Source organism: Canis lupus, chromosome 3, assembly GCF_048164855.1.
Source record: "Canis lupus baileyi chromosome 3, mCanLup2.hap1, whole genome shotgun sequence".
Lineage (NCBI taxonomy): Eukaryota > Metazoa > Chordata > Mammalia > Carnivora > Canidae > Canis > Canis lupus.
In genome coordinates, this window is record NC_132840.1 from 40,935,325 (window position 1) to 40,962,568 (window position 27,244).

The following is a 27,244-nucleotide window of genomic DNA, read 5'->3' on the forward strand; positions in this document are numbered from 1 at the left end:
TAATAAGAGAGATGGCTTATAATACCAGATACATTTTTTTTTCAGATAAATCCCTTAATCTCTCTTGTCATATCTTAACTGTAAAATGGAAGAGGATTCAGTAATATCTTTAAAAATCTTTCAAACTTAATGTTCTGTGATTCTGGGATCTAAAATTTTGCTTCTCAAACTTTAGAATGTGACTTAGCCTAAGGAATTTCAAATCTCTATTCTGAGGAACATAAAAGCTATAAATCCTTTCTCAAAAGTTTTACCCAGCAAATCTCTTTAGATGTATAAATTGCCCTCAATGAACTCTATGAATCAGAATCGCAGGACAGATTCACCTAAATAACAACCCTCCACCCCATCCTACTAGATGAGAATCTCTGAAGGTGGTGCTTAGGGGTGCTTTTCACTAGTCTTAGTCTTAACAAGTCTTCACAAATCTTATGAGGAGTCTAGTCACTAGTCTAGTCTAGTGTGAATTTTTGCTCCTGTCATAGAAGGACATCAAAAGAAGTACCAGGAACCTTTGTAGCCTTATTGTAGAAAATATAACCATTTGTTACTCAGTTCAGATTACACACATCGTGTGAAATAAAATAATGTGCTCAGTGATGTAACTAGTAATTTTGTCAACCAAGTAGCACTGAATGGTGTCCTGGAATCCGCAAAAGGCAAAGGAAGAGAGATCCTTAAATGGTCCATAGTACTTATGGCTCTTTAAACTGAGTCTCTCTTTTAAATGCTCAGAGAATGGGATCGAGGTAACTTAGGGGCTGTGGCTAGAAAAATTAGGACAGGAAAATAAGATGATTTCTCAGCTGAATGCTCAATTTTGCACAATATTTAAATATCATAATTTAAAGTTATTTTTACTCTAAATTTTATTGCCCATCCTTATTTTATGTTTCTGGCTATGATTCAAAAGTATTAGGTTGGCAAATAGATTTTAATTCTAATTGATTCCCTAACATACTAAGTTGTCATAAAGATGTTAATTCTTTCTGCTATTTTCTTTGTTAACTCACAGATTACACTGTTTTATGTGCTTCTAAATATTATGGAATCCTAAAAAATTCTAATGGTACAGATAAAAGTAATAATTTTTACCTTTGTAATACTAGTAAAAAAGGTTTCCTCTTTTACCTTTGTAATACTAGCCCTCTAGAAGTAACCCCTGTCAACTTACCGTCTTTCCTATTGGTTTCATGCATTGTCACATACATTGTGCACATGATAGATTTTAAAATTAATGTAAGTAAACAAAATCATATTGTACATATCTTTTTTACTGAATAATGTCATTTATGATATATATTATTTATATGTCAGTACAAATAATACTATAACATAATGGTACATATGTCTTTGTGCAGTTGTTTGAATATGTAGTATTAAAAAAAACCATCTTCCATGTTATACAATTTTTTACCTCACGGTTTGTAAGAGGCTATTTCCACACCCCTGCCCCACCCCAACCTAGCAAACAGTGTATGTAATCAGACCATAGCCAACCTGACAGATGCAATTTTTTTAATTGAACAAAAAATTATTTACATATCTATCATTCATATTTACATATACCTACATAAGGAAGTGACTGAGAAAGTAGGACTCTAGAGAGGAGGTTTTTAACGTTGCCACTTGGATTTTTAAATTTTTTTAAATTTTTATTTATTTATGATAGTCACAGAGAGAGAGAGAGAGAGAGAGAGGCAGAGAGATAGGCAGAGGGAGAAGCAGGCTCCATGCACCGGGAGCCCGACGTGGGATTCGATCCCGGGTCTCCAGGATCGCACCCTGGGCCAAAGGCAGGCGCTAAACCGCTGCGCCACCCAGGGATCCCTGCCACTTGGATTTTTATCTGCCTTCACTGCTGCAGAGTTTAGAATGAGAATTGGGTGCTGAGAAATTATTTTGGAGAGAGAGGAAAGTGGTTGTGCTATAGGTGATTTGAATGAGTATTAAGCATAGTAGCAGGAATCCCATTCCAGCCCCATACCCGATCAGAGGAGGCTTTGGGATAAGGAGATGCCAGTTTGGATTCTGGCTCTGCTGTTGTCTTCCCTAGAATCTTTAGACAAGTCCCCACATTTGAGTCTCAGTGTCCTCATCACCAAAGTGCAGGAGCACCTTCCTTGCCCACTGGTCATGCAGCACAGTGTGCCGATGCGAGACTCTGTGAGACATGCTTTAAATATGTACATGATCTGATCCTGACTCTATAGGACCGATTCACTGACAAGATTTGTGTCAAACTTTTTTTTTTTTTTTTAAAGAGAAGCTGAAGTTGGGAAGAAGGGCATTAGGAACTTTGATGAAGTCCTTTGATGACTGATGAGGTTTGTGACCATGTCTCTGGAAGGGTCAACGAAAATATTTTGAAGTTAAGAGAGGAAGAAATCTGATAACAGAGGGACTTGGGGTGGACCTCTAATTAGATCATTGTATGAAAGAAGCAAACATTACGTGGAGCATTACTAGTTTGGGGGATGTCTTGACTCATGGCATGTACCAATGTTCTTGGAAGAAGAAATTCCAGGTCAGTGGTCACCTGAGTCCTATTTGCATATGTGACTAACAATGCCACCGATAGATGTGACTTGTAATGCCTCAGTCTCCTACGGAAACATGATTCCTTTCCAATATTAATGAGCTATTAAGAGGTAGATTATACTTCTGCTTTCATTCACTTATTCCTTCCTATGCCCTGCAGGTAATAGGAAATTATCTACAGGCACCCCCTTCCTTTTGATCAGGTCAACCAACCTGTGGCAATTGGGGCAACTTCCACAGAAACACTAACAATCAGAGCAAAACATAAATGTAATTCTTTTGCTCAATTCCTCGAAGTCAGTATTTTTCAGAATTGTCAAGATTTAGAATTCAAAAGAACATCTTGTTTTCTGAATACATCAAGTTTAGAGAGAGGCGAGCTACATATTACTATTACTCTGCCTTTAGAAGGTATTTCCATTTAATTAGATTTGTTGGAGAGAAAATAAATCTCTCACGCTTAAGCCTTTTAAATGAATCTGTTCCTTTGGGAACATTTTACTTCACAAGAAATAGATTACATTGAAGTTGCAGACCTCATTTCAGCACTGCGTCATTAAACTGAGTCCTTAAAACCTGCTCCTTTGCCCGAAGTATTAAATTATTGGAGCTTGATGTGTATTATTTTGTCTTTCTGAGAAAAAGATTAATGTGACAATTTATTCAGAAATATTTTTTCATTATAGTGAAATTGTTTTCACATGAATTTCAGTCATCTTCCCTGTTCTGTCCAAGCCTTGCTACCTCTCTCATCTCTTCCTCTCTCCCATCTGCAAAACAGACAGTGGTTTGGAAAACTGATGGTGGTTTGGAAAACAAGTGAGCATCATTCTTCATGGGGGCTAAGTGCCCAAAGTTTTTGGAAAGAGAAAATCTTCTACAAGGTCTTTGAACAGGACCTGGTTACTTCTGTAACACATTGCCTACCCTCCCCAAAGCTATAATAAAGTACCTGTGGCTCCTAGAAAGACACCTGCAGTTTCCTACCTGCCCATCTTTTCATATGCTTTCCCCTGGTCCTGGTGCTCTTCCTGCCACTCACGTCCTCCCTTGCCTGCTAAAATTCTGTCTACGCCTCAAGACCAACCCACCCATCTCCAAGAAGAGATAATCACTTCTTACTTTATGCCTATATTTATCATATGGCACTGTAATGTTTTGTTTCCAAGACTGTCACTTTCTAAAGTACCAGATACTTGAGTGCAGGAACCATATCTGACTGAATAAAGTAATTCCTATAATGTGACTTTCAGAGAATCTGGTATCTAGAATATCCCTGGTGCTCGATATATAGTAGCTGTGGTAATGATGGTAATGAAAATTCCTGTGTCCTCATCACTTAGAGAGTGACTGTTGAGTAAATGAGTAAATGGATGGATATAACATATCTATTATACTTCTATTGGAAGAAGCAATTGGAATATTTCTTGTTCTGGGTTTTCTATTTTGTGAGGCCCTGTTAATTGGATTTAAAATTTCCCAGGATTAAAAATGAGTTGCTTATCCTATGACTTTTTTTAAAAATCTCAGATAAATACCCTTAGGAATGTTTTCTAATTGTTAACAGGACAGGCTTTTGGACTTAGATTTGGCTATAAAACTGGCTCTAGATATGTCATTATTGGTTAAGTTCCTTAAAATCACTACACCTCAGTTTCTCCATCTGTATAATCAGGTGATAATGCATTCCTCTACTGATTTGTGTGAGACTTAAGTGAAATAATGTATTTAGGATGCATGTATAAGGGCAGCCCTGGTGGCCCAGTGGTTTGGTACTGCCTTTGGCCTGGGGTGTGATCCTGGAGACCCCAGATCGAGTCCCACGTCGGACTCCCTGCATGAAGCCTGCCTCTCCCTCTGCCTGTGTCTCTGCCTATCTCTCTCTCTGTGTCTGTCATGAATAAATGACATAAATAAATGAATAAATAAAAATAAAATCTTTTTAAAAAGATGCATGTACATGCAGTTTGCCTTGTATGTTGTAAGTATTGTTAAATAGTGTTATTACAAAGTAGTAATAAAATATCAATAGAGAAGAACAAACATAAAATCACCTCAAATCCCACCAGACGTATCTTCACTGTTGACATTTAGTAAATACAGAGCTATCTTTAGACTCAGAACTTTTACATAAATGAAAATAATGTGATCGATAACATGATATGTTATCATTTACTTTTTTCACTCAATATCTTTTTATAGCAGTGGATCTAGGTCTGTGTCATCCTTCTCTTCCTTTTAATGCCACAGTTTTATATTTATCAGCTTAACAATGGCAAATATAATAAACGTTTTGTTGATGAGTGTATGGTTTTTCCATTTTTTCTCTATTATACATATAGTCATGATAGACATTTTGATCATTTTAGGATAAATTTTTAGCAGTGAAATTGTTAGATTAAAAAATTAACATATAGGGGCACCTGAGAGGCTCAGTCAGTTAAGCATCTGACTCTTGATTTTGTCTCAGGTCATGATCTCAGGGTCATGAGATCAAGCCCCATGTTGAGCTTCACACTTAGCAGGGAGTCTGCTTAAGACTCCCTATCCCCCTCTCCCCATTCATGCTCTCTCTTTCTCTCTCTCTCTCAAATAAAGTATTTGTAAAAAAATTAACCTATAAAAAGATTCATCAAGTTATAAACACTTTTTTTTCTTGTGTCTTATACTCAATAAAAGAGCTTTTTTTTTTTTTTTATTTTTTTTTATTCATGATAGTCACAGAGAGAGAGAGAGAGAGAGAGGCAGGCAGAGACACAGGCAGAGGGAGAAGCAGGCTCCATGCAGGGAGCCCGACGGGATTCGATCCCGGGTCTCCAGGATCACACCCTGGGCCGAAGGCAGGCGCTAAACCGCTGCGCCACCCAGGGATCCCCAATAAAAGAGCTTATTAAAGGAAAAAAGTTAACCTGTAGATTCCAATGTCATGAAATGTAAAATACAGAATATATTTAAAAGTTAAGTAGGGAGAAGGACTCTCAGATTTCATTATCAAGAGTTCTAGTTACCTGAATTCCATCTCAGTTTCCTAATAATAATTTCTCAACTGTTCATAATAAATCCTTCTACTTCGATAAAAGAATGGGCAGAGGTGATGGTGTTGAGTATTATATTATAACATGATATTCAAACCTCAGGCAAATCTGTTGCTTGAACTAAATTTTAGTTTTTGTATAATTAATATCTCTAATCCCAGCTTAAGTTAATTAACTTTGACTTCCAATTTGGTAAGTTTTTTAAAATAGATTTAATTGAGTTGCTCTCCAGCATAAATTTATATTCATGTTCAGTTGAACTATGAAAAATTGAGTTGTATTTTTGAATAATTAATTTTATTGAAACAAATCTCATTAAAGACCTCTAAGTGAAAGTTTATGTAGTATAACAAAAGGATTTACATCCATTTACTTTTGCTGAAGCTTGCTGTATTAACCCTAATTCTACAAATTATAAAATAAGGCAATTAAGTATCCTATCTTTAGTACCTAACATAAAGGATTTACCTCAAAATTGTGTTTTCTGGATATTTCCTCCCAGTAGCAGAAATCAACCTATAAAGAAAAATATGAATCATATAGAAAACCCATTTATAATATGACTTCTGAGTTTTATAAAAACAGATGTTTCTCATTTGAGGCTATTGTTTTCAGGTTCTAGACCTGCTATTATTGTCCCTGAATGATATAACTCATTGAACTGGATATTCAGAATTTAGAAAAAGATGAGCGAATTTACCCATGATAAAATATTAGTGTCCTTCTGGGACCAGGAATCACTGAGCTGAGATTGAAGTTACAGACCACGTGTAGGATCTCAGAAAGCCCTTTTTTGTCAGTATTCAGGAGAGTAAGCCAAACACAGATAAGAAAACCAGAATTGTAGCTCAAGAGCATAGAAAGCTCTTTTGGATAGAAAGCCTTTTGCCTTTGTCTTTTCCTCCTTTCTTTTCCTTTTGAATGCCAAGATAAGTTACTAAGTGTCTGAGAGAGCATAAGACTTAGGAGATAGAAAGAGATATGTCACTTGAATGTATAAATTAATATATAGAAATAGGCACCACAGATACTCTATGGGTGGAAACTTTTTGATAGCAAAGAACAGAAAATAGTTCAAGGTAATTTGATCAAAAGGGAGAATTTATTGTAATAGTATGGATGTCCCTTCTAGAACCCGGATACCAGGCTGCCTGGGGGCCTCTGGAAATGATGGCTTTTCCTACTCCTTCATCCACATGGCCAAGTATGGTCACCTCACAGAAGCTGAGAGATGTAGAAAATCGTTTTGTCTCTCAACGTGCATAAACTGAACTGTCCCAGAAGAAGTAGGACATGTGATTATCCTTGAAGAGTTCTAGATCTCAGATTTTAAGATAATAGATAGATAATTTAGGTATAATGGGAACACCAAATCAGAACTAAGGATAATTCTTTCCACCAATAAGAATACTATAAAAAATAAAGACATCTCTAAATAAGTTATTACTCTTTTTATATATCATTGAGTCACCTTTGAAAGGAGAAACTTTGGGAAAGGCTCTTCTCCATTTACTGGAAGTAAATAGAAAATGATGATGTGGGCAGCCCCGGTGGCTTAGCGGTTTAGCGCCGCCTTCCGTCCAGGGCCTGATCCTGGAGACCCGGGATCAAATCCCACGTCGGGCTCCCTGCGTGGAGCCTGCTTCTCCCTCTGCCTGTGTCTGCCTCTCTCTTTCTCTCTCTCTCTCTCTCTCTCACCATCTCTAATAAATAAATAAAATCTTTAAAAAAAAAAAAAGAAAATGATGTTTTTCTAATTTCTAGACACTCTGAATGATCACTCATATTCTTAAAGGATAGGAGCAGTATTTGCCCCCAAATGAAATATTTTAATTGTCTTCCTTTGGCATGAGTCAGAAAAAATTAAAATGGTGATCAGTCTAGATATAATATCTGTACAACAAAAGAAAGCATAATAAGTGTCTACTATTGTTCAGGTTGCAGTTTGTACAAAGACAAAAATATAGTCTTAGGTGATTCCACTTTGCATTTAGGACTTGAAAAATCTAGCAGTCAGCTATCAGGCATTTCCTCTTTGCACTGTGGTCTAATGCTTGGATTCTGAACTCCTTATCTCAGAGTTCTAGGACCGAAGATGGTAGGTCACCAGCATTCTCCCGTTCCCACTCAGAGTTGATTTAACAGACACCTTTAGAAAAATGACTTTCAAAATCATCTGATTTCTATGTGCACCATGCAGATGGGACCTCTAGGTGTGCCTTAGGATTATGAGCTTTTAAACAAATAGCTAAATCACCGAGGGCAAATTGCTTAAGCTCATGGAATTCCGTAATACCCCAGTTGCTCTGAGATTTAAATGAGATACTGTACCTAAAGAACTTAGCATAATGTTTGGCACCAAGTGAGCACTAGATAAATGGTAGCAGTTATTAATTAGAATTAACCTGAAAGACTTCCAGGAGGTGTCGGATGCTTGCTTTTTTGCCTATGCTATAGTTAGAGGATGTACTACATCTATTGTTTAAAGAATAGTGCCCTCAGGGGATCCCTGGGTGGTTCAGTGGTTTAGTGCCTGCCTTCCGCCCAGGACATGATCCTGGGGTCCCGGGATCAAGTCCCACATCAGGTTCCCTGCATGGGGCCTGCTTCTCCCTTTGCCTGTGTCTCTGCCTCTCTCTCTCTCTCTCTGTCTCTCTCTGTGTCTCATGAATAAGTAAATAAAATCTTTAAAAAAAAAAAAAAAAGAATAGTGCCCTCAGAGAACAGCAGCTTCTCAAAAATAGAAAAAGTGACAATCTAAAGTTAATTGTGCATAAAATGCATCACATTCTTTCTAATTACTTACTGAATTTTCTCTGGAGTGTGTTTCCTTTAGTGATGAAGAAATATAAAAACTGCTTATGCAGTTGGAAGCTATATGTGCCTTTCATTTAAATGGTGAAATTATTTTATATTAAATAAGATCTACAAAAACACAAAAGAGATCTTACTGTCTTGGAACTCAGAGAATGTGAATGTGTTATTTCTGAGATCAGAAGAAAGGCTTTGTCTTAAATTTTTAAATCCAGAGATCTGCATTTCCCTTTTTGATTTAATCCAATTCAGTCAGGTTTCCCTCTTTCTTGAGTTTCTTGATCTGTTCCCAGTCTTGCAGTGCATAACAGCATTTCTCCAGAGGCCTCCAAACCCTGGCAGGAGCAACTGCCATAACAGTAAATGGCACAGTTGTTTGGCACTGGAAAAAACATCCACAGCAAGTAAGCTCTTCCACCTTTCTACAGTTATAGCCCCTGCCTGGATGGTCGCAGACGCACAGTGAAGGCCTAACCGTAAATTTACTCTGAGATAAATTAAAATGAATGACCCTCTTTCTTCATTCAGGCTGTAATTTTTCCCTCTAAGAATAATAGTACCATACATTGTATTCTATCAAAATGGAAGATCACAGCTAAAAAAGCAAACATATCCATAAACATGAAACAGCCTAATTTTCTGTATGTTCAAGCTTTTGCTAAAAAAGAAGACTTTAAAAAGAAAAAATTCTCAATCCCTTTGAAGGCTGGAGCTCACCTCAGAGAAAGCATACTAGCAGTTGATCAGTGGAAGAACTACTTCCATGCTGGGCTCTGAAATCCAATACATCCTCACATAGTGCCACTGTGCGCAAGCTACACAGGACAGGCTGGCCAGTACCTGGTGGCGGACACAGTTCCTGCCCTCAAGAAGTTGACCTCCATTCAGTAAATGCTGTGTGCCTGCACTGGTGCTTACCTCCTAACAAGGATTGACTTTACCTTGCAAGGTGAGCTGTAAGTGCAATATGAACATTTTTAAATCTAGGGGCACAGAATTCAAAGACTGGAAGATTTAATAGGTCTACTTCCTGAAAGCACAGGCCAGACACACTGTGGAAGACATTGGCAAATAATTGCCTGAATGACAGACATTAAATCAGGCATATTCCACATGTCATCTCATTTTTAAATTGTTCATTTTAAAATTATTTATGAGGTGCCTAGATGGCTCAGTCAGTTGGCATCTGCCTTAGACTCAGGTCATGATCTTGAGGTCCTGGAATCGAGCCCCACATCAGGCTCCCTGCTCAATGGGGAAGTCTACTTCTCCCTCTCTCTGTCTCCCCCTCCTCCCTGCTCTGGTTCTCTCTTTCTCTCTCAAATAAATGAAAATAAAATTGTAAATAAATAAAGTTCCTTATTTATTGTTCATTGTAAATGAAAGAGATTGAGAAATATGGTTTGCAAAAGAAATGATCATGGCAGACATACTATTTTGTAACAATTAGGTTTTGCTGTTTAGTACATTTGGGCATGTTCTGTGTCATTAGGTATTTTTCACACTGCTCTGAATTACATGACTTATTTAACCATTTTTTCCCTTATAACTAAGTTCGATAAGAAGATGTAAATATGAGAAAAATAAAAGCATGAAAGTATTAGGAGAAAACATAATTGAAAGGGTGGGCACTTAAAAAGTTTTTGTTTTTAGAGTGTAAAATTGAGAGGAAAGTACAGAGATTTCCCATATGTCCTTTTAGATTACCAATATCCTCCTCCAGAGTAATAACATTTGTTGACAGTTGATGAATCTGCACTGACATATCATCCTCACCCAGGTCCATAGCTTACATTCTTGGTGTTCACTCTTGGTGGTGTACTATTCTGTGGTATCAGATGTATAATGGCATGTGTCCATCATTGTAGTATCATGCAGAAAGTGGGCACATTTCTAAATATATAATATTAAAAAGGTAAAAACCTTAACTGAAAAGATGAGTAATTTTGAACACTCCCAAATTAAAAATTCTTTGTGTATTAAAATTATTATAAATAAAATGTAAGGGCACTACCATGTAATTCTCACAACAGTTTGATTTTTATTTTCTTTAAAGATTTTATTTATTCATGAGAGACACAGGCAGAAGGACAAGCAGGTTTCACGCAGGGAGTGGGACTCGATCCCGAGACCCCTGGATCACGCTCTGGCCTGAAGGCAGGCACTAAACTGCTGAGCCACCCAGGGATCCCCTCGCAATAGTTTTATGAAGTAGGTGCTTAGATTCCTTTTCAAGAAGCAAAAACCAAGGGTCACCTGGGTGGTGTGGTCAATTGAGTGCCGACTCTGTTTCGGCTCAGGTCATGATCTCAGGGTCCTGGGATGGTGCCCTGTGTGAAGCTCCATGCTTAGCTTGGAGTCTGCTTGAGTGATTCTCTCTCTCTCTCTCTCTCCTTCTGCCTCTCCCCCACTGAGCTCATGCATGCCTGTGTACTCTCTCTCTTTCAAATAAATAAATCTTTAAAAAAAAATACTGGGGCACAGAGATATAGTGTGGAGATCAATGGGTTTCTGGGAGGTTGATAATCTTGGTGAATACAAAAGCTGATAGAATGAGGGGCATAAAGAGGAGGTGGTTCCGGTTTAGTCTCTGCAGCAGGCTTTGATGCGCATACCCACATTAGCCCTTCAAGATGATGGATGAGCTTCATTTCAGACAACTCCATCCTTTGAAGTGTTCATTTCCATACACTTTATCATTAGAGCGGCTATGACAAAAAACCCTTTGCAGGTGTGTCTTCAAACACAAAATTTCAGAGACGTCAAGGACAATGCAAGTTACAAAAAGTGGAAATCTGTTTTTTTTACTATTCCTATATAGTGTACTATTCTTCCCCTTAAATAGAAAATTTCAAGGCCTCAGTTACATTGGGACAGTATAGATTACTAAATACTTATTAGAGAGACAGAAGGAGAAAGGGCAAAAACTGTGTGAGCTATTATCAGTTGGATGAAATAAAAGATTAATTATGGCTATCATCATAGTTTTCAGTGGAAAAACCTGGAGTAAAAAAAATTTAGAATGTAAATGTTTTTAAATCATGTTTAGCTGAATTCAATCTAGTTAAAAATCCCACCACTTCTTGGGTAAGAGCAGATGGCTCATTGATTGTGTATAGTAAAATGTTTCCGTGCAGTTGATCTAAAATGTGATTTAAAATGGGGATATAGTATTTACCTCCTCTGGAGTAACAAGATTTATGCTTTGTAATAACCTTGACACATTTACAGAATCATGTTTAATGGGCCCTCCAGAACTCTGGTGAATACCACAGTTTGGTCTGTTTTCTACATTTTTAGAATCTGGAAAAGCTGTAGGAAATAGATTTCCCATAAAGTTTTTGCTGTTAGCTCAACTACTGTTTTCTAGAAGTTTACCAAAAGAGTCAAGGACTAGATATTTTTTATTAACTGCATTCAAAATTGAATTTAAAAGATGGTAATAGGTGTTTAGATTTAGTATTTGAATCCGTGCTATAGAGAATATTAAGATTTTTAGCATTAAAGAGTCCTACATGGACCCACCTAAAAAAATGAATGGACTTCATTGATAATTCCAAGTATATATATACACATCTGTTTGCACAAATGTACAAATATATACATGTATTTTTATACAAACTATACATATTACATTTTTACAAGTGTGTTTTATTTTTTCCCAAATAGATAAACAATCAGATCCTGTATGGAAGAAGTCACCAAAATGCATCTGCCGTTATTAAGACTGCCCCATCAAAGGTTAAGCTGGTTTTTATCAGGTAAGATAGATATACATCTGGTTTTCTAAAATCTAAGATTTTTTCTGGAGATACATTTTATAAGACCATCTTATCTTTGGTTTGTCTAACAAAATCACTATATCCTAACAATACATTTTCTTTTTTTAACCGTTACTTTAAGGAAAATAAAGATTGTTCTAGTTTTGAGGTTTTCTTGTTATGTTTCATATGATTGAATTAGTGGTTGAGACTAGTATTTGTATTCGATTTTTATAATTTCTTCCCCTCCTGGAGCTGATTGTCCATTCTATAGAAACTTCTAGCTTCCTTTCCTCCTGTCACTGTCATGTGGTATATTTGCTGACTCATTAATGTCTATATTAAAGAATAGGCAGGAAAACAGAACCCAGGAACATTTTAGAAGCTTCAGAGTAAGAATCCTGGTGAGAGGGCAGCCCCGGTGGCTCAGCGGTTTAGCGCCGCCTGCAGCCCAGGGTGTGACCCTGGAGACCTGAGATCGAGTCCCACGTCGGGCTCCCTGCATGGAGCCTGCTTCTCCCTCTGCCTGTGTCTCTGCCTCTCTCTCTCTGTGTGTGTCTCTCATGAATAAATAAATAAAATCTTAAAAAAAAAAAATACTGGTGAGAAATCCAGAGGGGAGTGGATATGAGCTTTACTCTCTAGAGTCTTGTGGTATGTTTGGGGTTCCACATTTTTCCATACCTGCCTGCTACCTGACTGTGTCCTTTTGGCTTAAGTAAGTCAGAATTGGGAATTGTCATTGGTGGTAGCTATTGTTCCCTCTTCAGCAATGGAATGTTTGATTCCTTTTATTGGACCAAAGTGACTGATGAATCTGAATTACCAGCACATGATGTAACTAACCCTGTATGTTAACTGTTGCTCTATTTCTTTTCCTTCTGAGTCTCAGGTATCAGCTGTAAAATGAAAATAATAAAGCATCTACCTCATTCATTGTGATATGTCAAAAATTTTAAATGTTGAATGTACTCTTTCACATGGAGTAATGACTGAAAGAGTGTTACCTGGCATTGCCAGAAGTTACAAAATTAGAGTTAGATGCTGAAAACATGAGCAGACCTGAGGAAAGGGCAGCCACTCAAAGAGATGAAGGTGTCCATTGACAGAAATCCATGGAGGCTTACAACTTGCAGAGCGTCCCGTGAAGGTTTCGTGAGCACGTACAGCACTCACCAGTGTCTGCACTTCATGCTCAACATGTAGTGGCAACTGCTACAGATGCTGTCCTCAGCATTGCTTACCTCTTCAGCACGGGCGGGACCTTTATTACCCATGCGGGGTCATCCCAGTTTGAAGAGAGCAAAAGAAAAATTGAATGGGATCCAAAGGAAACCATCAATGCAGTTAAGTCATTGGGAAATAGAACCCTCCTTCTTCAAGAAAGAAAAGTTACATGATTTGAAGTTATTTAGAATACAGAAGAGAAACCTGAGAATTTTATTTTTTTAATTTTTTTTAAAGATTTCATTTACTTATTCATGAGAGACACAGAAAGAGAGAGAGACACCGGCAAAGAGAGAAATAGGCTCCCGGTGTGGGACTTGATCCCGGACCCTGGGATCATGCCCTGAGTCAAAGGCAGATGCTCAACCGCTGAGCCACCCAAGTGTCCCGGAGAATTTTAATAATAGTAATGAAGCCACATTAATTTAGCATCTGATGATTTCAATTCTGATCATTCAGAGATCAGAATCAAGGAAATGATTTGTTCAGTAAATTAATGGTGTAAGCATGATTGAGGATGCCACAGAATACTTTACTGGAAGGATTTTAAGCAACTTAGAAGTATCAATATACATTCAAAATATGTAATCTAATTATGAACCTTTCTTGTGTGGTCGTTAAATTATAGTGCCTAAGCACATAGCATTCAGAAAGCTTTATTGAATAAATTTCCTTTCAGCTCATTCTAAGCAATTCCAGATTATGTATTCTCCAAAGGCAACAATCATAGTAAATTAGTTTATTTTGTGGATTTAAAGATACATAGAAAAAAAAAGATATGTAGAGATAAGTCATTATTTACAAAGTTTCTCATGTTTAAGTCCCTTTCCTCAGTACTTTCCCAAATAATCTAAGTTGGAAAAAGTTTCTCTAGCTTCCTTTGTAGGCAGAAAAAAAAGATGTAGGTGTGATTTTGAATAATCTATTGTATCCACCTGAGACTGTGTAAAGGAAAACAAGTTTAAATTGAATCAAGACAAATGTACGCACTGCTGACAGCCTTTTGTTTGATTCAATAGATACATATCTGGTGATTTGTGTGCCAACATTTTATTAATTAATGCTTCAGTTTCCATAAGGGAAGGAACTATTCATTCGACTATTCATCTGAATAGTTCTTACCTAAAGTGACAAATTCTTTTTAAAGCAAGCCTGAACTCTAAGGCTTAGTAATTAAAAGAGGCTTGAAACCCTGGATTCACTCTGTCTTGGTATGAAAACTGATTCTAGGAGCAGCCCGAGTGGCTCAGCGGTTTAGCGCCACCTTTAGCCCAGGGCGTGATCCTGGAGACCCAGGATCGAGTCCCGCGTTGGGCTCCCTGCATAGAGCCTGCTTCTCCCTCTGCCTGTGTCTCTACCTCTCTCTCTTTCTTGCTCTGTGTCTCTCATGGATAAATAAGTAAATAACCTTAAAAAAAAAAAAACTGGTTCTGAAATACCCCAACTGTGTGAGCTTGGCCAGTTTCCTGACCTGCAGTAGGCAGACAATAGATATAGTGGTCTCGGGGCTCCTGTATGACTCACTTAAACAGCCAACTCTTAATTTCAGCTCACATCATGATCTCAGGGTCCTGGGATCCATTCCCATGTTGGGCCCCACACTTGGCAGGATGGATTCTCTCTCTCCCTCTGCCGCTCCCCCTCCCCCTGCTCATGCTCTCTCACTGTCTAAAATAAATGAATATAAAAAAAAGTCAAGTGGTAAGTGTGTGTGTGTGTGTGTGTGTGTGTGTGTGTGTCTGCCTCATAGATTGTCCAATGTCAGTATGTATAAATTACCTGGTGATGTGGGCTCAGCAATGCTTGCTGCTATGGTGATGAAGATGATGGTGGTCCAAAAAGGAGGGAGTGAGGGAGAGAGCAGGGAAAGAGGTAAAAAAAAAAAAAAAAAAAAAAAAAAGAATAACTTAGGGAGAAGGAAAGAGGAGGAAAAAGATGAACCACTCCTTCATGTATATTTCATTGCATTTCGGAATCTTGAACATTTTTTTAAATGAAGCGCATTCACAGTTTAAGAATTTTAATTAACATTATAATGATTAAACACTAGAAGAGAAAGCACTGGATGTTGTATGTAAGTGATGAATCACTGAATTTTCCTGAAACCAGTATTGCACTGTATGTTAACTAAAAAACTAAAATTTAAATAAAAATTTTTAAAGACCACTAGATAACTGTAGATAGGATATAAAAATATTTCTAATAAATGTTAGAATAAGAGACAGGGGAAACAGGGACGCTTGGGTGACTCAATGGTTGAGCGTCTTCCTTTGGTTCAGGTCATGATCCTGGGGTCCAGAAACAAGTCCCACATCAGGCTCCCTGCTGCATGGAGCCTGCTTCTCCCTCTGCCTATGTCTGCCTCTCTCTGTCTGTCTCATGGATAAATATATAAAATCTTAAAAAAAAAAAGAGAGAGAGAGAGAGAGAAACATGGACACAGCCTGCCTAAAACATCTCTTTTAGTTCTTTGTCTACTGCTGCTTCTCCCACTCTCCTCCTCCTTTTTTATTTTTATTATTATTATTATTTTTAAATGTAAGCTCTACACCCTGAGTAAGGCTTAAACTCAAGGTCCCAACAGTTGCATGCTCCACCAACTGAACCAGACAGGCGGCACTTCTCCTTTTAAATGATGATCTGATATTCTAACAAGGCGTAGAATACCATTTAATGAAAGACTGTATAAAGAGGAATCTAATTAACATGAATTAATCCCCATATCCATAAAATAAAAGATTTTACTGAGGTGAGTAGTATCAAATAGTGTCAAAATTTAAATCAGTGAAGGAAACCAAAAAAAGAAAATATTTTATGCTCATCTGCTGTGTATATCACCAGTGAGGGAAAAATGGTAGATCGGTGTCCTATTTATGTGTGGTAACCTGTGCACTTTAGGTGCTGTCCACACATTATCCTCTCTCCTTCAGGCTGATTATCTAGTTCATCACTCAGGTAGATACATCTTTCAACCTCTGCCTATAGGTTACCTCTTTCAGACTAATGGTACAAGAACCCTAGTTGTGCCTATTTTGGAACCAAATCTTAAGGCAGTTAAATATTGATTTGCTGTCATGCTTCAGGAAGTTAACACTTAAATCATCTCAGCACAACAGGTGCAATTACACTTTTAAGCTTTTTTAAATTACAATTAGGCTGTATAATGTTTTTAAAAACTGATGTTTACAAATTTTATTTCTTTACACTTAGTGCTTCTATTTGGTAATACATAACTTCCTTAGTTGAAATTATTGAGTCTCTGTGCATTTCCATGATAGAGAAATTTTGGGCTTTTATGCCTCAGCAACTCTTTTCCAATTTTATTGACAATGGAGATAAAAATGGAACTGGCCACAGATTTGGGAGTAGGATTAGCAGTAATCACAGAAAGCTGTTAAAAACATGCTGCGGGCAACATTTTAATTAACAGGGGCCTTTAGTCTATACTGATGTACATTCGTGTGTTCATGTCCTTCTCATATTCTCTTAACATTTGTATTTAGTCATATAATGATGGATCTAAATCACAAGAGATCTGTGAGTCATTAGTGAAAATTAGCAACTTGTTGCTATGTATACATGACTTACATAATCGCTCTTTCCTCCCTCTTTGTCCCCACATTAGATTTTAGACAATCTAGTAATCACATACTCGTGTCTATGATACACATGGACTTTGGTATACTAAATTACTCCATGGTGGTTAATCCAGATGTACTTTACAATCCTAAATTCTTAAAATGTAGCACACATTCAATTCTGTGGATTTTCCTATTTGACATTATCCTCTCTACACAAGCGCTACAATTTAAGTTCAGGAGGAGAGCTATATTAATACAAGAAAGAAGAAATTGCTGTATTTGGCAGTGTAGGAATCCAAGGAGATTAATGGTCTTGCCTGCAGCTCTTGTCATACCTTCCCCCCACTATCGAAAATTAAATGTCATGTATCACAACTCACTCTCCATTACTTAATTACATGTAGAAAATGTGTACTGTATAAAAACTCCTGGGGCTCGAGGAGGCCAAGTGAAACTGAACCCCATGGAAAGATTTAGTGCTGGCTGTCAAGCCCTACTGAGTCAAAGTGGACTCACCGTGGGAGCCACCGTACAGGATCGATTGAACAGATGTCTTGTTTTGTAATTAAAAATATAGTGTGGCACATTATCCTCTGGCCATATCCCTAAAAGATGATATTGACCTGAAATTAAAGGAAATGTCAGAGTCATCTGTGGGACAAGTCCATCCGAAGAAGCAAATTGAATGCCTCTGGTTAAAATCTTTATTGTGCTCTCGATTCTTATCTAAATAACAGAGAAAAAGATGGTAGGAATAAGCATGAGTTTTACTTCCATAAAGAACTATTCACGTATCTATTCTGCAAGTGTTTGCTGAGTTTCTACTTGTGCCAGTGCTGTGGAATCAGCGATAGAAAGAACACAAGCTCTACCTTGGAAGAGGAAGAGGTGGAGAGTAGGGAGGTAGATGGTACATCATCCAGAGATAAAGGTGCTATGATACTTCAACACTCATAGGAGAACAATTAACCTCATCTCTGGAGTCTTTGAGAAGGTATTTTGTAGTAGATACAGAAACCCAAAAGTTTCTGGAATTGGATATTATACCCAGTGTCCCTGAACATTTACTTCTAGGAGAAAAGCAGTCCTTTAGGGCACTATTTTTGGATGAGTACAGCTGGGTACATAGGCCACTTTGAAATATGTGAGGAAGCATTCTTCTGACTCTCATGAACCATTAAACAAGGCAGTGGCCCTTTTCTTTTTCTTTTTTTTTTTTAAGTTCTACTTTGTGGTTTGTTTGGGTTTTTTTAAGATTTTATTTATTTATTCATGAGACACACAGAGAAAGAGAGAGAGAGGCAGAGACACAGGCAGAGGGAGAAGCAGGCTCCATGCAGGGAACCCAATCGGGATTCGATCCCGGGTCTCCAGGATCAGGCCCTGGGCTGAAGGCGGCGCTAAACCCGTGAGCCACTCAGGCTGCCCAGCCCTTTTCAAGTACACAGTAAAATATCGTCCATAGGATATATGACAAGATTTGAGGAACAGACTTGTCACTTGGCTTGAGTTCTTACTAGGAATTGTGGGAGAAAGAAAGTTAGAGACACTCTTCAATTTAGGGCTCTTCTGTTTTTTTTTGTTTGTTTGTTTGTTTAGTTGGACTGTATAGTAGACTCTTAGGAGTCTCCCCAGTGCTCTGAAATGTTGATTCTTGTTTAATTTCTTCAGTACCTGTTTCCTATACTAACCATATTAAAGAGTAATTTTAATTGTATATTTTATTTTTGTAAGTAGAATTTATAAGGCTTTTATTTCAAGACCAGAATGGGATTGAAGTGTTGTGATCTTTTGGGAAGACATTGGAATTTATGCATCCAAATAAGAAGCATTGTTCGCATTGGCCTACTGTGGTAACCTTGGGAAGCGTACATTTAACCCAGTTACGACTCCACTGGGTCATACATTTCTGGACTCCTCTTGAAAGCCAATGGCATATTCTTTTGAATAGCCACAGAAGCCACTAGTTTTCCCCTTTTGGGGGATAGTTGTAACTAGTCAATCTGAAGTTACCCAAAAGTTTGCAATATCATTCATGAATCAAGTACTTTCAGTGTATTAGGTAAAGTGTTGCTTTGACCTATAAAATATCTTTGAAAATCATTTTTATTTCATGGACAGAATTGGTAATTCTTTCTTTGCTACCCCCTTTCCTTAACATACTGCCAGCTTGTGGGGGATTATGACCTTATTTGTTTGATTTCTTGTAGCACTCAGAAACACCTAATTGTGTCTAGTTACAGAGATGAAGTGGACAGTTTTCTTTTTTTGTTTTTTTTTGTTTTTTTTTGTTGTTGTTGTTCTGTATTGTTAGCTGGTCAGTATTTATACTCCTATCCTCATAGAATGTCTTTACCCTTAAGGAAACCTTCTTCTTGAGACATGCACATACACACACAGACAACGTATGTACGGTGGAACAGTAAAAGCAGTACATCTAGGTGCATCTCTCCCCCTGTGGAAGCTGAAGGAACCAAATCTTTCACTGCTGATATGTGGCCAGGGGTTGGTCATATGACCTAAGCTTTGGCAATATGATACCTTAGCTTAGAATAGGAGGCAAATAATGTGAGTGATTTTATATGAATGGTGTTTATTCATGAAACCACAGGGCCTTAATGGGAGGTTCCTGCTATGATATCATTCTGTTTTCCTGCTTCCTTGTCCTCCGGAGGTCTCTTAGTACATTCCAAGTCCAATCATGTAGCCTGTATATGTTTTGTGAGATCCCAGTATCCCTTTAATAAATTCCCTTTTGTGTCAATAGGTCCAAATTTATTTCTCTTGCTTGCTGACAATGCCAAAGGATCCTAATGAATGGGAAGGGTGATAAAAGTAAGCTATCTGGACAAATTATGAGCAACCAGAGTGAGATATTTGGTTCCTTCTGCATATTTTCTTGTGACCTGATAGACTTTTAGACTTGATTCTGAGAAGTTTTTGTCCTTCAAACTTCTTTAACAAAACTCTATATTGGTCTATATTGATCAAAACCAAGACCCCTGAGCAAGTCTCTACTGAGGGTCTTCAGTATGACACATTTCCATTGCCACCCTATTCACTGGCTCTTTAAATGAGATTGCCAAGATTATCTCAGGGGAATCAGACAGGATTTATCCCAGATTTATCCCTGGGACTTGGGGGGACGTCACTTTTCCCCAGAACATGGCCTTATGGGGAGGGCTAGATATTTGAACATTAAAGTTTTGCCAGCCAGGATAAAGAGAGGAATTGCTGAAGGTATCTACTACATTATCTTTCAGAAATAACCTCTGTGAGAAACTTATTAGGCTAAGTTATCCCATCCATCCAGTCCTGAGCTCCCCACTTCTACCACCCTGCATTGCCAAATATTTTATGAGCCACCTTTTCCTCTGCACAACTGGCAACAATTATTTAGAACTTGCCTGGGGCCACCTTTGTGAAATGTGGGTCTGGATGCTGAGTTACTCCTAGCAGCCCTCATTAGTGATTGGCATTGTTTGGAATGCCAAGAAAATAAAGTCCATGATTCTGTTGTCTTTGGTCATTTATTTCAAATTCAGCATATTGCTATTTTGGTGGTTCCTTCCAATTGGAAATTAAGAACTATTCACTCTGTTCATAGAGTTAGAAATATCTCCTGGAGTCTTTTCAGAAAGGAGTTTTGTTCCCACTGAAATAATGGTGCACTTTGTTTTGTGTGTGACTTCTGGTTCATTTACATCAAGCTTTCCTAGCCAAATGTTAATTCAATGTCATGTCTCAATTAATATAACAAATATAGAGTTTATTTTTTCTGTCCTCAAGTGTCTCACATCACTTTATTTAGTACAATCAGAAAATAATATCTAGGACCCTTTAGCTGGGTTCATGTGTTCCTCATTTATTCATTGTGTGTGTATGTGTATTTAAACAACATGTTAGGCACTAGATTGCAGTTGTAATTACTTTAGAACAGTTTTCAAAACAAAATGAAATCTACCTACTCAGCTATCCAGGCTGAATTCAGGCACATAACTTCTGTTTTTGATATAGTGCTGCTTTGTTAGCATGAAATAAGATACTGTGGGTTTAGTGAAAGTGAATTTCCAAGTGGCAGGACAACAGTAGTCCAGAAGACAATAATGATATTTAAGTGATAGTCTTATTCAAATATATTCTCGTCACACTTGCACTTTCTTTTTGGTCTCACTTAATTTTTTAAAATTGTGAAATTTATATAACATAAAATCTACCATCTTCACTATTAAGTATGCACTTCAGTGGCAGTTAAGTATATTCATGCTCTTGTACGACCATTGCCGCTATCCATCTCTAGAGCTCTTTATATCTTGTAAAATTAAAAATCTGTACCTGGTTAAAAATCAATCAATCAATCAATCCCCATTCTCTCTCCCTCTTTCCCCAGCCCCTGGCAACTATTATCTACTTTCTGTTTCTGGATTTAACTATACTAGGTACCTCATAAAAATGGAGTTATATAGCATTTGTCCTTCTCTTGCTGGCTTATTTCACTCACCATGTTTCCAGGCTCATGCACATTGTACCATGACAGAATTTCCTTTTTAATGGTGAATAATATTCCATCGTTTGTATATACCACATGTATTTACCCATTCACCTGTCAGGGGACACTTGGGTTGCTACTCCCTTTTGATTATTGTAAAGAGTGCTACTATGAACATGAGAGTGTAAATGACTTCAAGACTCTACTCTTGGGTTCTTCTGGATATATACCTAAAAGTAGAATTGCTAAACCATATAATAATTCTATTTTTAATTTTCTGAGGAGCCTTCATACTGTTTTCCATAGCAGCCATACCATAGGACGTCCTACCAGCAGTGGACAAGGCTTCCAATTTCTTCACAACCTCACCAACACTTGTTTTCAGGCTTTTGACAGTAGCCATCCTATTGGATGTGAGATGGTATCTCATTGTGGTTTTAATTTGCATTTCTCTGCTGATTAGTGATGTGGGGCATATTTTCATGTGTTTATTGGCCATTTGCATGTATTCCTTAAGAAATTTATTTTCAATGTTTTTGCCTGTTTTTTAATCAGGTTGGTTGTTTTGTTGTTGTTGGGTTGTTGGAATTCTTTATATATTCTGGATATTAAACCCTTATCAGATCTACAATTTGCAAATATTTTCTTAGGTTGCCTCTTCACTGTGTCAATTATGTCCTTTGATGCACAGAAGTTTTTCATTTTGATATAGTACAGTTTATCTATTTGTTATTGTTGTTACTGTGCTTTTGGTGTCATATTCAGGAAATCATCACCAAATTGAATGGCATAGAGCTTTTCCTCTATGATTTACTCTAGAGTGTTACAGTCTTAGCTCTTATGTTGAGGGATTTGACCCATTTTGAGTTAATTTTGAATGTGGTATAAGGAAAAGATCCAACTATATTATTTTGTATTTAGATATCCAGTTTTCCTAGAACCATTTGTTTTTTAAAAATTAGCTCCCCCCCCTCCATTGAATGGTCCTGGCATCCTTGCTGAAAATCACTCTACCAAATATGTGAGAGTTTATTTCAGGGCTCTCTCTTTTATTTCATTAGTCTATATGTCTCTGATTATGCTGGTACCACACTCTTTTCATTACTACAGCTTTGTAGTGAGTTTTGAAATCAGGAAGGGTGAGACCTTCAACTTTTTCTTTCTCAAGATTGTTTTGGCTGTTCAAGATCCTTTGAGATGCCATATGGATTTTAGATGGAACACATTCACTTAGAAAAGATGTAGAAATACTCCTTGGAGAGATCTCTGACTGTAATAAATGAAAAGTTAAAGCATTCTACATACATATGCCACCCATTACATCAGGTTTTCTTTTCCTTATTTATAAATTGTTGTCATGAACTCATCGTGCTTTCCTGAAGGATGTGTTCTTTTTTTTTTTTTTTTTTTGATAAATGTGTTCTTAACGTAGCCCACGAATCTTTCCTTTGACCATAATTTGTCATGTTCTTTTAAAGGTTATATTGAAGACAGTATCTCATATTTATCCTAAGGAAGTGGTCAGTAGTTGTTGGATAAATGCTTCAAGTAACATGTTAATGAAATCATAAGAGATTTACACTTTGAATTATGGTTACAACTTTGATGGATAGGCAATACATGTATAAGTTTTTATCAACAAAGCCCTGTATATGACATGTATGTGCTTCTAAGATTGCAGTGAAGTATTCTTGCAAGAATAGAATGAAGTTACTGAGAAAAGAATGTAAATAGTTTTGAAATTCAGAGGAGGGAAAGATTACTGTTGGAGAAGTGAGTACAGCAAAAGCTATTTAATGTTACCTGGGTAGATTTACATAGGAAAGAATTGAGTTCAAACTGCTTGAACAAATTTAGTTCAAGCATTTATCAAGTACCTTCTGTATATCAGATGCTAATAATATCATAGAGTTAAATAATAAGTTCTTTAAGAACTTCTAAGACATACAAATAAATTATTATACATCAGGCAAAAGGAGCACCTATAGAGGGAACTCTGTGATGTTGAGTTATTCAGATTGTATTTTCAGGCTTGTTTAAAGGAGTGTTTTTCATAATTGAGAAGGGAGTGATTTGGATCGATTGAAACATAGAGGAAGCAGAACAAGAAAACCAAAAAGGTTACTCTTGCCATAGAAAAGACAACATGAAAAGTCCATGAATTAGGATAGAGGCTATGGGACTCGAGAAAACGAGAAGAATGAAGTCTAAAACGAAACCATCAGACTTAGTGATTTCTTTGGATATAAGGATCAAGCTGAATGAATTAATGGTAACTGAGCACTTTTGGCCACTGGAAATTTAAGCATTTGAGACTGAACATTCATGAAACCAGAAAACAATGAATGTTAACAATTTTTATTGTGCTTTAGTGCTTTGTCATTTATCTTATCTCACAACAATTCTGTTAGGAGACACTATCCCAATTTTATAGATTAAGAAACCAAGATTTTAAAAAGTTGTTTAGTATCCTACTTATATCTTAGTAATAGAATCTGTACCTCTGAACCTTTGCCTAGGTTGGCCTCATTCTAGGTTTCTTGCCAGAATAGCATAGTCTTCTTACACTGCATGTAACAATTAATTTTTTAATTGGGGCATTATTTACACTCAGTCCAATAGACTCAAATTGTTCAGTTGGTTGTTTTGAGAATACAAAGCATATACCTTGGTAACCATCACACAAAACATAAATATAGTACAAATCATTCATCTAGAAACCTTCCTGGTGCTCCTTTCTCATCAATCCCTCTGGGCCCCAGAGACAACACTTACTGATTTCTGTCATCACAGATTAGTTTAAACTGTTCTTGAACTTCATGTAAATAGAATCAAACAGGATTAATTCTTTTGGTCTGGTTTCTTTCACTTTACATAATTTTTTTCAAGATTTATTCATGTGGTTAGTGTATCAATAATTTGTTTCTCCAATTACTGAGAAATATTCCAATCTGTGAACATACCATCATTTGTTAGTCCATTCTTCTGTATGTGGACATTTGGGGTGTTTCCAGTAGAAGCATGACTTTTAAAAGTAATTGTAGAATCAACTTGTATAGGACATGTATAAGTCAGGATAAACTCGGTTATGGTTCAGTGAACTTGCAGCCACATCTCAGTGGCTTGAAACAACAAAGGTTTATTGCTTTATCATGTTACATGTCCATCAGTGTTCAGCAAAGGGAGCCTTGTGCTCACTATGGTCATTAGGTACCCAAGGCAAGGTATCAACATGTATTTTTATGATTACTGAGTATTTGTTTCAAATAATAACTTTAAGGGAGAAGAAAAGGGGCTGCCTGAGTGGCTCAGTTGGTTAAGCATCTGCCTTCAGTTCAGATCATGATCTCAGGGTCCTGGGATGGAGGCCTGCATCCGGCTCCCTGATCAGCAGGCGCCAACTTCTCCCTCACCCTCTGGCACTCCCCCTGCTTGTGCTCTCTCACATAAATAAATAAAATCTTTTAAAAAAAAAAAAAGGGAAGAAAAGTATAAGCCAGAGAATTTATGAACAGCTCTAATTACTATCACAGAAGAGTACTGAGGGAGTTACACTCCATTGTATTTTTTACCATGCTACCCACACTATCAAACATGATGAGTATTTTAAAGCATTTTATCGTCATTATATCTATACAAGGACTAGGTAATGATGATATGACACTTGGAACTTAAATATAAAAAGTTGATAGAGGGGCGGCCCGGGTGGCTCAGCGGTTTAGCGCCACCTTCAGCCCAGGGCCTGATCCTGGAGCCGGGATCGAATCCTGCATCAGGCTCCCTGCATGGAGCCTGTTTCTCCCTCTGCCTGTGTCTCCACCTCTCTTTCTCTGTGTGTCTCTGATGAATGAATAAATAAAATCTTTAAAAAAAAAAGTTGATAGTGTGCAAATGCAGAATTTTTCATGCTTTTTACCCTATGGAAAATTGTGAAATAGCTTTAAGAACAAATTGTGACCCAGTCTAACTTTTCCCCGTGGTGGGTCTGGGAATAACTAGCATTTAGTATATAAGAGAAGATACGTATGGCTCTGGGACAGGCTGCTAAAATGAGAAACACTGTAGGATAGTAGTTAAAAGAGTAGCATTTAAAACCAGACTGCCAAGTTTGAATCTCAGCTCTATTATTCATTAGCTTTGTGAGTTTGGTCAGTTTATTTACCTTCTATGTAAAATGAAGAAAATAATTGTAATTACCACATAGCATTGTTATGAGAATTAAATTAGTCAATCTATGAAAAGCATTTAGAACTGTGGTACATGGTAAGAACTCAAATGTTATGTTTCTGGTGACCATATTTTCCAAATCAAAGAGTTTTGTTGTGCATTCTCTGTTGCTGTGTAACAAATTACCCCCAATTTAATGGCTTACAACAACACCCATTTATTAGTTCACAGTTGGTACACTGTAGCTGGATTCTCTGCTCAGTGTATCACAAGGCAGAAATCAAGGTGTTGGCCAGGCTGAGTTCTAGTCTGGAGACTTGGAAAAAAAAAAATTAGTTTTCAGGTTTATCCTAGGTGATATCTTTTAGTTGCTTGCTGATTCTCAAATGAGGACTACTCTCTCAGCTCCTACCAGCCATTCATATTCATTGTTATATGACATCCATAATCCTCAAACCAGCAGTGGTGCTAACCCCTGACTTCCTGTCTCTGACCTCCATGCATTCCTTAGGATTCATGTAAGACACCCTACTAACTGAGGACATCAGGGCACTGAAGCTCTGAGAAGTGAAATCTTCAGATTTAAAGGGCCCATGTGATTAGGTCAGGCCCAACTGATAATCTTTGCCTTACAGTCAGCTGTGCTGTATAATATAACCTAATCATGGAAGTGAAATTGACCCTATTCTGTATGTAAACCAGGGGGCAAGAATCTTGAGAGCCGCCTTAGATTTCTACCTGGCACTAAGTACCAGTGAGTGTATTTATAACAAAATAAAATTGAAATCAAGATCTAGAATGTACAATAAAGTATACGTGTATATTCTACAAACAAGAGAATGAACTGGGGGTGTTCCTAGCATCGTTTTGGGGAAAAACTAAATTGAGAGTGTAATAATTTCATTATTGTAATTATCTGTGTACTTATTTTTTAAAAGATGTTATTTATTTATTCATGAGAGACACAGAAACAGAAGAGAGAGAGAAGCAGACACCATGCAGGGAGTCCAGTACCGGACTCAATCTCGAGACGGCGGGATCATCCCTTGAGCCAAAGCCAGAGGCTCAACCACTGAGCCACCCAGGTGTCCCAATCTGTTTACTTATTTAGCTATAGTCCTCATTGATTTCTCATATCATCAAAGGCAGAAATGAAAAAAAAAAGGCAGGAATGATGTCTTATTCATCTTTGTACCTGTAGTATAAATATTTGTTAAATAAACTAATGTATATATTCAAAACAAAATAAGAGTTATATTTTCAGTCAGTTGAATTTCAACCAATTTAAGTTAAGTGCTAACCCAGTTTAAATTAAAAGGAGAATGCATTATAAGACTACAGAGATGTCTCAGGGACTCTTAAGAAGGAGCCATACAGCTAAGACAGAAGCAAAGGAACCAGGATGACTCCAGAGATATAACAGAAGGGACTTCTGAACCCCCTCTGTAGCCTTAAGCATTTCCATTGGTATTATATAGATCTCTAGATCTGTTCTAAATTTTGAGCTGGGAAAGAATCTGGCTGGCCCAAACTGAGACAGATGTTTGCTCCCTACATCCACTGAGGTTAAGGCAAACTGTCATTGTTATAAATTGATAGTAGATATTGCTACTCTGGCATTTTCAGGGA

At 37.3% G+C, this 27,244-nt stretch overlaps 1 protein-coding gene across 8 annotated transcripts in view; it reads left to right on the top strand.

Moving 5' to 3' along the window:
* Positions 1-27,244, top strand: part of PATJ (PATJ crumbs cell polarity complex component) — a 356,261-nt gene that overhangs the window by 219,696 nt on the left and 109,321 nt on the right. For all 8 annotated transcript variants that reach the window (XM_072820502.1, XM_072820508.1, XM_072820504.1 and 5 more), the window contains exon 29: positions 12,060-12,151. In XM_072820502.1, coding sequence (XP_072676603.1) covers positions 12,060-12,151 — 92 coding nt within the window. The remainder of the gene's footprint in view (positions 1-12,059; positions 12,152-27,244) is intronic.